The 12,232-nt window shown below is 32.9% G+C and overlaps 1 protein-coding gene across 1 annotated transcript in view; it reads right to left on the bottom strand.

Moving 5' to 3' along the window:
* The window catches only part of LOC132952527 (lysyl oxidase homolog 2), a 34,883-nt gene extending 23,209 nt beyond the window's left edge, over positions 1 to 11,674 (bottom strand). The window contains exons 1-4 of the mRNA XM_061024841.1: positions 11,330 to 11,674; positions 2,532 to 2,678; positions 2,183 to 2,391; positions 1,394 to 1,478 (exon numbers count right to left, since the gene is read on the bottom strand). Of these exons, the coding sequence (XP_060880824.1) occupies positions 1,394 to 1,478; positions 2,183 to 2,391; positions 2,532 to 2,678; positions 11,330 to 11,591 (703 nt within the window). The 5' untranslated portion in view covers positions 11,592 to 11,674. The remainder of the gene's footprint in view (positions 1 to 1,393; positions 1,479 to 2,182; positions 2,392 to 2,531; positions 2,679 to 11,329) is intronic.
* Between the last annotated feature and the right edge of the window lie 558 nt (positions 11,675 to 12,232).

The following is a 12,232-nucleotide window of genomic DNA, read 5'->3' as shown; positions in this document are numbered from 1 at the left end:
GTTGTCAACGAGATACTATCTTACACTGAAACTCGCGAAATAATTCACATTCTGAGAAACGAAATAGTTGCTAAAGATAACTTTACGTCATTGCTTTAAAATTAATGGTATTTTTAATTGCGTTGAATATTTGATGAATCTGTCGAAAACAACGTACATGTCTTAAAAATATATTAAATAACTTTTTCCGCGTCGTAAAAAATACATTTGAAAAAAACTTTCATCCTATACTCACTTTATATTTTATGATTTCTTTATTAAAGACAAAACGAAATAGTCTGCACGTTAAGCACGCTGGCATGTATATATGCGTGTAACGAGCTAATAAAAAACGATTCGCGTAAACAAATATAATCAAATAATCAATTCAAGTCGACTGCACAGTAATTTTATTTTAAAGGAAAAATGTCCAACGGACTCTTAAATAATTGAAAAATATTTTTTAAGCTAATATGGGTAAATACGTGTCATTATTTATACTGCACAGAGCGTACAATAAACGTACTCGCTTTCGTTCGTGGACAACGTTCGAATGTCAAAGATATTTAAAAACTACCCTTTTGGAATTAAGTCAAACAACGAACAATATACCTACTAACGAACTGTAAATATTTACCAAGGACATATTTTCCAATGTATAATTTTATTGTATAACAAGCGTCAAAACAACGTGCATTTATATATTATATAACATTATATTATAAGATAGACACCTCCCTAGCTTCTAAAAATGTACTCAACAACACCATCGATGAAATTTCATCCAATGATATTTTCACAGCTGTCAAAAATTAAATCCTCTTGTCACGGCAACACCACCGGGACTCCATTCCACCCACCAATAAACTTAAGTCCATCAAAAGTTCAGTGAAACAGTGGTATACACCCCCCGGATCTCAGCCGACGTCAATATATTGCGATCACACGTATAAGAATCGGCCACACTTTCGCTACACACTCTTTCCTAATCAGCAAATATCATCCACCTACATGCAATATAATATGTGAAACTCGCATCACTATAAAACACATACTCGAAGAATGCCCCATCTATGAACCAACACGCATGCCTCTCAACCTACCGCACAACATCAAAGAAATTCTCGATGGAGGACAAACTCCAAGTATCATCAAATTCATTACTAAATGCAACCCCATCAACAAACTCTAATCTAGTCAAACTATATTGTAAGCACACTTAAAATTTAACTGTAAATATGTAATTTTAATTATTTATTGTATATATTATTATTATTATTATTAACAAATCTGTACTTAAAAAAAAAAAATCTGCTAATGACCTTAGCAGTTGAAGCCTGTAAACATTAAAAAAAAAAGACGTCGAAGTTTTGGCGAATCGTATAGTTTATAATTATAATGTAGCTCGACTTACCGTCATTGGTCTTGGCTTCCACTCTGCCTTCGTCCGATGTCCTGCCTCCGACAAGTCGCAATTCGATGTCCGATCCCGAAGTATCCTGCGGTGCATGAAAAACAGAATAAAATCATAACCAGCCCAACGTCTTAAGGGTGTGTAATAAGTCTTCGACAATGTTTATGATGATATTATATCTGTATGGAATATCTCTCCATATAATGTTTTTATTAATTATATAATAATTTTCAGGTTTATCAAAAATTCAAAATAGTACACAGCTACCACGACGTACCGGACGAAAGACGAAATCATTATATTACATTATATTATAAAAGTCGATAAATCATTAAGAGGACGTTATACTCGCATAGTATATTATACAAAAATTCACGTCCAGCAGTTTCAATTTTGTATTGCAGTGACTCACAATTTGTGAGCTTAAATATTATCAGAGTGAATTGACCAAATATCAAACTTAAAATATGCAAGAACGTTTTCTGTGTTTAATTTAATTGTTGGTATCTCGTCGATATTTTAATTTTTAAGTAAATTATGAGCATTTGCACATAATAATATTTTGCATACACATAACTCACTTTAAAGTTCAAATTTCGTACAGAACCAACGAGATGCCACAGATAATGTTCTAATAGCTTGAAAATATAGGTCAATAATTTACTCTTAATATCTAAGCTAACAACACACAATTTGACTTATAATTCGATACGGTTACACAGGTTTTGTGCGTTTTATTTTTAAGGTATAATTAAATGTGAATAGAAAGGTATATAATATTGAGATTACTTTGATCCTGTACTTTTGGATGACTTTTTTCGTCGCCACCGACACCGCGGGCACAGGGTATATTTTGGGCTTTTCCGGTTCAGACGATTCGCACACCACGCCCGCGGCTTCTGAAGGGTCGCAGTCGTTCTCGCCCCAACTGTCGAACCGGCACTCGGCAATTTCCAGCTCTTGGCCGCCGCACTGAGTGTTGTCCATCCAGTACTTTCCTGCACGAAAAAGTCATTATAATATCACCAATTTTTTGTCCTCGTCCGCGGAAGACTTGAATAAAAGTATGTATATAATCTGTTTAAATTATTATTATTATATTTATTATATTGTATAATAATATGGTGTTGATCATTACTGGCCGTTTGTCCGAAGTGCGAACTGTGCGTGACCCTAGACGTGCCGTTGTAGCCCAATTGTCTGCACACCACTTGGCCTTCTCTCGAGTCCCATTCGTCATCGCAGATGGCGCCCCATTTTCCCAGGTGCATGATCTCCACGTTACCTGTAAGAATAAAAAGAAAAACTGTAAAATCGATGATGAAGATCCCCGCAAATATTCGTGTCATTGTCGCACGAATATTGTCGAGTGTTACAACACAAGACGTGTGTAAAATAGTGCGTTCAAAAAGTACTATTTATTTATAATGATTGTCGTTGTAGAATAATATTATACTTATTACCTAATAATTTATCATAATTCCGCAATAAACGAATTTATGGGGACAAAAATTTCAACTCGTTATTGTATGGAAAAAAACCGCTTAATAACTTTATGCGAAACGCTGTGGAATAATATTTATGCGTGATTGAGTAGACACTTCGTTTTATATATTTATATTTTATTGCGCATCATAATAGTATTTGATTTCGTGCATCATCAATAATTTTTTTTATCGAAAATTCGGTAATTCCGCTGCCGAAGAAATGCATAAAATAATAACACAAACTCTTGTTGTACAGTTGCGTTCTTCTCAACAATTAAAAAAAAATCCACCACTCACCAATAACCGATCACTGATGACATGTCTCGTCATTTTGGCTCGCGACTTGTGATTTTGTTATCAAGTTATATCGACTGAAGATTGTACTTAATAAAGACGCAGATTTCAAGTCACACACGAAATGAAACGATACATGACGAGTAAACCATTGGTATAAATTCTTAAATATTACAAATCGAGAACAAGTTCAGCGCTGGTCAAAAATTCAAGCTGCCGGTCTATTAAAGTCTAGAAAAAATTGTATGTACACATTGAAATGCGGGAGCCAAGACAATCTTTCGAGTCATCGAAAATTCTACTTAAATATATTTGAGTCATATCGAGGTTCCACTGCGTATTATATAATATTGAATATATAATGTCATAGCGTGTTCGACGATACATTTATATGATATACAAAAGAATTTTCTCGACGCACTGTTAATTGAATTTTTTTTTATCATACACATAGGTAGGCGCCTTAAATATATTGTACGACGGTCACGCGTGTTTACAGTTGCTGCACATACGTATAATAGGTAATAACGTAATAGAATATTATAACACAATCGAATTATAATATTATTATTAAACCGGCGTGAAAATTGGTCGTTAGTTGTATTTGTTGTAATCGTGTGTGGGTAGGTATATCGTTAATCTGTAGCGTGCATTATAATATGAATATAAAACATAATAATAATATACGTACAACAATATAGCACCATATGGGTATTGTGTACAGTGTGATTCGCCGCGCCTGGTTTTCCGTATTTACGACCTCTATACACACACATTGTATAACCGGCCGCGGTAAGGTTCACCTCCCGATTACTATTATTATTATTATTATTATACTTCACTATAATAGTATGTAATATTCTTATTATTATTGTAATATTATAAAAATCGAATCGCTCGGGCCAACGGCGACGGATTTTACGACCGCCCCGGACCGCGTAATCGTATTCCGATTGCACCGGCTACGAGTGCGTTGTGATTGTATTATATTATGCTCTTAACGTTTCCCCCCATTATTATAGGTAAGCGATAAACAATGTTAATATCGTAAAAAATAAATATAACACAATATACCTATATCAATAGTAATATTGTCCTCGGTGCCTCGTCGTCTAGCTCTGCGCGTTATTGTTCCGAACGTGCACTATCCGTTTTATTTCTTCCGGGCCAATGGCGGCACGGGTTTTCTTCGACAGTGGTATTAGTGGTATATGTTTTATGTTTACACTGCATGTACCGTTTGCGCGGTAACAAACGGTGATTTTATTTATATTACATCAATATAATGTTATTATATCGCACAACCACATCTGCGTTTGTAAATAATAATATGTATTCAAATTTCGATTTATCAAACATCTACCTAGTTTCTATTGTGTAATACCTATGTCTGTATATTGAATAGGTTTTGTTTTTCTATCATCTTGCCCGTCTCTGAAAGCATTGCGTATTATATATTATACGAGTTACGTTGATGAGCTTTTGTGTCTCGAAAAATAGTGAAAATCCTGCTGAATATTATACTCGAAATAATTCATATCGTAACATAATATTACGATGTGTAATTTTAGACCAATTTATGGAAAATAAAACTATTAACCGTTAAGAAAACTCACAGAATTTCCCTTTAATAAAGCTATTATCCACTATAGGCATTTAAGAAATTGTACATTAATTGTACCTATTAAATATATTTTTCATTTATAAGATTTGCGTTAACCACTCATCTAAATACAGGATGATCCTCTAATCACGTTCACCCCTTTTTTCTCCAATAATGTAGTTATTAAAAATATGATTTTTGGAACTTTTAAAAATACTTGAAGTTCTTGAGATTTTTTTGTTCTACCTAAAGAATGTTTAATGTAAAAAATATTCAAACTTCTGCTTTTAAAATGAGAACCTCATTTACGGTACTTCATTTATGGTTCAAGTAAAATAAATGATTGATCCAATATTACATATATTTCATAAAACAACTTGATAACTTAGAAACTACTCATTCGAATTTCAAATCAGATATATCAACATTTAAAAAAAAAAAATATCCACTAAATAATTTTCTTTAAGAAAGGAGGAATCTCGTTAGAAAAGCAGAAATTTGTAAAGCCTCATGACCTCCTTAAGTACGTAATACAAACGTCTCAAGAATTTGAAAATACGGTCTAATAAATACTTATATTGGAAAATTCAAAATCGGAATTTGATGAATTAATTATTAATGAAAAATGCGAGCGTGCATGCTTGGAGAATCACACTGTATACTTATTAAATTCTATATTTTCAAAACGGTTAACACTACCGTTACCGAACTGAGTACCTAGATAATTCAGAATAATTTTACTTAAATTCTGTACTACCTTCCTAATATATTGATCAAAATAGTTTAGTAGCTATATATCATATAAGTAATCGCTAAAAGTTTAGTGGTGCAAAGTGGTGAGGTGGAGAAATATTTTATCATCCTATCATCCCACGGACGCGTATAATATACGAATATTTACCGCTCCTTTAACTGTAAGGCATAATGGTTTATAGATGATAAACTATTTATTAAATATTGAACGTAAATGCATTCAAATTTATTCTGCATAATACATCCATAATATCGTAATACTAACCATCAGGATTATAATTTATTTAAAAATCTAAAACTCAAGTTCATCGATTAAGGGAAAGTCACAATAACTTTTAAAATACGTATAGATAGTTTATAATTTATATATTGTGCAGTCTTTATAGAAATGTTATATTATACATTTATACATAACATTAAAAGTGTTAAAACCAATGCATATTTCAAAAAGTAGACTTTAATAATAAACCGAGTAATATTGGCAATCCACCTTCAGTATATAATATATTAGATTCTCCGTAGTATTATTATAGTATCTCAACATATTGGAAACAATATTATAGATCAAAGGTTGTCAACATTTTTTCTCACAACGAAAACGACTATACAGTAAAGAAGTGAAAATACATTATTGTATTTATTTTAATCATTGTCACTTTTACTATGGATACCAGTTAAATATATTAAGACATTTTTTTTTCTCAAATAATTTGAGCGTTGTTTCGTTAATTCTATACATAATATATAATATTTCATAAGAAGCTTGGCACGAAAACTGCTGTAATTGTTATCACGACGAACAATAATGATTTCATTATACTCAGACATACATATTAAATAAATAACAGCAATCACTAACACACGGCGACTTAAGTCCTCGACTATAATATGTTAATTTCAGATTCGTGTGTAATACGTTGTACAACAATATTGTCGTACTAAATGTGTAGCTATTGTCTCATCAATACTCCATAATACTGTATAATTTGCCCCGTCGCGTTTTCGATTAGACCAATTAATTAATTACTCGCTCGCAACCCAACGCGACTCGACAATCGAATCGTAACCGTTCTAATATTATTGTTGCTATAAATCTTTTCGAGTAATTGGACGTGCAGCTGCAGTGATGTTACGATTAAAACGCCATCTATATGATACATAATATCTGTTCGATAAAACACCCATGAATTCGTGTACCAAATTAATAATATTATAGTGGTACAGCGAGGGACGGACGCAGACCAGCATATTTATTCGAGATTCGGGCGCCAAAATTTGAAGGATTTTCAGGTGCATTTTATCCTGCGATATTTTCAATCGTTTTTGTATCTAAGATTATTTTAACCCTTAAATGCATGGTTTTTATAAATTAAAAAAAAAATGGTTTAATACAAGATTCCTCGTAAGATTGTCTACCTTTACCAAAAAACATTGATTGCCGGAAAGTCAAATTAGACTTTATGAGCGGTGAAGATTTCTCGTGGAGCGAGTTTTTTTTACTTTGTGTGATTAAAAAGTAAATGACTGTATACACTTGAAATTTACAATTTATGTATGTTTTATCATTTTCTATACTTGATAAAATTGTCAAAATATTTTGACTCATTTTGAGCTGTTTACTGACATTTTCAATTTTTTATGACATTTTATTTGTTGTGTCGAAAAGCTTGAACATGTAATATAATAGGCTCCTCACACATTGTTACAATATTAGTTTAAAAATGCATAATAAAAATACATAGGTATACATTTTATAAGAATACAAGACTTTTTTTTAAGTATTTAAAGTTCAAATTTTTACATAATTTACAATTATTTTTTAGTGAAAACTTTATAAAATATCCGATTTTTGTAGCTAATAATAGAAAATTTAAAACAATATTCCACGTTATTAGTTCATCCAGTAACTAAAACATATAGGTAAACACAGTTTTTGTATATAGTTAACTTAAGTTTAAATTTGAGCGAAATTACATATTAAATAACCAAGAATAACGATTTTTGTTATTTTGTTGTAATATAAAAACATTATTCATGGGTATTTGAAACTTCTCAAGTATATTATATACAAACATTGAAATATGATAATATGCAAATAATATTAATTTAACTTACCTACCGCTGACCTGCTACCATATTAATAATAACAATATAAATATAATATAAAATATCTTATGCAAACCTATGACAAATCGTCTTCACTCAGAATCGTTTTCGTACACAATGATATTACAAAAATTTATAATTTATTATTCAAATTTAAAACCATCCCTTAATGTGGCCCATATTATGTAACCTACTGCATGTACATCAAAGCGCACCTACTGACTCACTTAACCACTTTTTATTATTTATTTTAAGTGATCAAAATAAAATATAAAATAATATGTTATATTAAATCAAAAAGAAATATTTTTAAAGTATTCGAATAATTGTACTCAAATAATTTTATTTAATTACTTTAAAGCACTAATGCCACCAACTATGTATGGTAGTAATAATAATAATAATATATATTATGCTTTTTATAACTACTGATAACTATTTTTATTTTCCGGATATTTAAATTAACGTACATCATAGTCCGGGCAACTATCTCGGCTGGTGTTGATCTGAACCACTCTATATTATTATATACCTTTAAATCAGGACCTGGACGGCGCCTTGATCTTACACGAACGTCATAATACTTAGTTTTTGTACTTCTCAATAATATTATGGTACCGGATATAATGTTATTTTACTTCGATAAGTGTACCTACAGGCTACAACAGGTAAAACCGTCGTAAAAATTGATGAATTATGGATGGTCGCGACGTTTTACGACGACGACGAGGCGCGCACAACATAATGTATACCTAGGTATAATAATAACGTGTATGGTCGTCGCGAGGCGACTCGTCGATAACGCGTGGCGTCAGTGTACGTTTATATACAGAATGATTCACCAAGCACGCTCAACATCGTTTTTTATTAATTTAATCAAATTTTGATTTTTGGAATCCATAATGATTTTATGGAGACCAAGTTTTCGATTTTCTGAAATTGCTTATACCAATTACTTAAGCCGCAGGATTACGTCAGAACACAGGTGGCTGCACAGACTACGGTTTTTTGAACGAGAACCCCCTCCCTCTTACAGTCAATTATTAAGTGGATTTAATATTGAATCTAGTATTTATAATACTCCGACCATTTTTATAGACTATACATATTGATGGAATAATACAAACTATTGAAATTTTCTTCTATGTCTCATTATCTCGTAAACGTATATTGTATGTGCTTACTACACTAAGTTAAACAGCTTGAAAACTATCCGTTCGAATTTTGATTTTGATACGTCAAAATCCAGAGAAAAATTACCAGCTAAAAAACTCACGGTAGAAAAGGGATGAGCTGTCGTTTGAAAAACAGAAACTACAAACGACACTCGTTCAATATAGTACAACAAGAAATTTCGAGAAGTGGACAATAATTATGATATTACGACGGTCTTTATAATATTTATTACTTCTATATTATATGTATAAAAATTCCGAAAATCAGATTTTCAACAACCGCGCATTGTCGATGAAGTATGAAAAGGGAGTTAACGCGCCTGGTGAATCGCCCTGTATAATGCAATGTAAAAACCATGAGTATAACGTAATTTTTTTTTTTATCTTTTACGAAACAACAAACTACGACGGACGTGATCATCGGCCGCAGACATCGGGCGCCTGTATAATGATGGTCGGCCCACGCGATTACCCGAGTGGGCTAAATTCCCATACGACGTCTTCATTATGTAATAGACACCTATCGAATATTATCGCCGTGAACGTGTCGGATATGACGTGTAGTCACCGCATTCCCAAATACGGTAAACGCGTCTTCAGCACGCCTATATATTATTGAGTCTTCTCCCGGCGAGGTGTTCCGAATGATTTTGAGAGGGCTGTTTTTTTGTTTTCAATAATATATTATTATATATTTCCGACATTTCGAACAAAACATTAGGTTTCATTCGTCAAAATCGTGATGACTTTAACGATGATGACCGTGCTTTAAAATCCATTTATTGATCTTCGCGGTACGTTATATATGTTTGCAAATAATATGTACCTATGGCCCATGCCCACCGCAGGTACCCATGATACCGCATCCATACCGATCGGGCCTTAAAAAAATATGTAAATTAGAAAAAATCCATACGATTCTTGTCGTTTAAATTAAGTTCCATACCCGGAGATCCGTATTTTTCGTTCTCTCCAATAATTATATATCTATTCCAAACCTCGACACACTGGCTGGGACAACGTCGTTTGGGATTTTAAATTTACTATACTTTCAATATTATATTGAACGTTTCGACGGAAATAATAATGTCCCAAATTCTTAAATCGTTTCCCTTACATACTCTCACTTTTACTCGATCTAATCATGCGCGCATTTTATCTGGACATAAAACTAATAATACCCCTTACATTGAAATAATAATAATTTGTTCATCTCAACAAACTTATAGTCTAATAAAGATGTATTGTAATTTCATACTTGGTAATTTTTCAATTGTACTTATTTATTATTTTATTTTTTACTTGTATTGTATTATTATTATCTATATTACAGACATCTACGAATGATTGTTATTCTTTTATAAGTTATGTAGTTGGGCTTGGCCTGTTCAAAACTTAAATAAATAAACGCACAAAAATGGGTTTCCGTAATGAACAACGATTTGTGCCCATCCCATCATGACTTAATCGACATTTCACACGATACCATTCGCGTAGACGTCTTCCAGCCTGTCTTGTTTCGCGACAAACGAAGACGCTTCAAAAACGCACGTGAGCCTTATTAAAATATGATAAACTGTACGGATTTAGTACCGAGAAAAATTTAGTGACGATAACTTTTATGGGTATTTACACCCATTACATATTATAATAGTTCGTACCTACAATTTATTTTGTGCACGATTATAACAAAGTTAATCACATTTTTTTTATGTGGACACGGTACAGACGACAATTGATGGATAACGACGTGTCTTTCATTATAGACCAGAACTGAATAACCACAGATTTAATGGTTTAAAAATATAAAATAAGATAACGTCATAATACATTTTCATACAACAAAATTACATATTATTATTTATTATCACAACTATAGAGTACTCAATGCACATATTAAATGTCTATGAATCTAAAGAGTAAAAGGAAAAAAACACCAACATGTCTGATAGTATTTTTATGATTTACATAAGTAACAATATAACATTTTGTTTTTGTCCCAATTTAAAAATAATTGCACGTTTTTAAAAATTAAAATTAAATTTTTGTTTTTAATAGGAATTCAATGCCGAATATGTTTTGGAATTTAAAATAAATAATTTATTATCCAAATAGTTAGGTCAATAAAAATCTTTCCTTTTGAGTTTTGACGAAGAAATGGTGTTTAAAATAAGTCATTAAAAACTAAAAAAAGGAATAAAGTACAAATAAATTTTTTCTTTAAAAAATAATTTTTTATTATAAAGTACTCAAAACCAAATTGTGTGAGTTTTCTGTAAGTTATAAAATCAATACTAAATCACAAGCCTCATCAAAAAATTAATTTTTAAAAATTTGAGTATTGTTGGGTCTACGCGTAGTATCGGAGGTGAAGCCGTGAAGGTTCTCGTAGTACCGCGGCCTTTGTAATAACAACGGGTTCGTAACTCGTATCGTTAATCCAGAAGCTTTTACGTCATTGTTATAATTATTATTTTCGTATTATTTTTTTTTCTAATAACGTTCGGTAAGTACCTACCTTCATATTCGGATTCGCCATCAACCAGCCGCACCATTCCCTCGAGACTCTTGTGATTTTTCAAATGGTTTTTGATCACGGTCACCTTCCAGTGGTGTCTGCGCTTGTCGGCTCGTCGACAGTCGACCATCGGCCCGACCAGCGACAACAGGCCCAGCGCCAGCATGGATACAGCCATCAAGACCTCCGCCACCGGACGGCGACCGTTGGACGTCCGCAAACCACGACCGCGGTAACCCGACGTCGCGGCGGTGGTGACCATCACGTGTTCTATGCGTAGACCTGTTGATGTTGCAGTGGCGAGACGCGCGTGATACTGTGTCGATCGTCGTGCGGTCTGCAGGACGTAACCGATATGTCGTCTCGGGTTTTCGTTCCCACCACTTGCACGTAAATCCCAGAACGAATATTGTCGTAAGGTTGAACAATATTCGAACATTTCACACACGGCCGGCTGCAGCTGTCGTTCGCCTATATATATATATATATCAATATTGGCGTAAGTCGTGGTGTGTACATCGTATAGTATACAGTGTGACATCAAACGGTTTGATCTGACCGTTCTTTTTTTTTATTAACTATCCCCCCCCCCACGGTTTATATCAATTATGAAATAGGAAATTATTCACGTAGGTACTTTGAAAGATAAATGTAAACCGAAAATTCCCGAACCTGCAGGAGTTGCCGCGGTAATGAAAAAATCACGCTGCACGCAAGATATTCTATAATATTATTATTTTCAAAGTCGGTTCCGATACGAAGGTGTAAAAAGCCAGACGATTTATCATAAAACAGTATGCCATGGCAATCGTAATGATATTGTGCAGCTGTCTACGAGGGATGGTCGGGGCAGTTGTATGGCATTTGTTTCGATACCGAGTGCGCAAGCAGTGAGAACCACGA

Source organism: Metopolophium dirhodum, chromosome 9, assembly GCF_019925205.1.
Source record: "Metopolophium dirhodum isolate CAU chromosome 9, ASM1992520v1, whole genome shotgun sequence".
Lineage (NCBI taxonomy): Eukaryota > Metazoa > Arthropoda > Insecta > Hemiptera > Aphididae > Metopolophium > Metopolophium dirhodum.
Note: the sequence above shows the minus strand (reverse complement) of the source record. Positions and strands in the feature narration are given on the sequence as shown.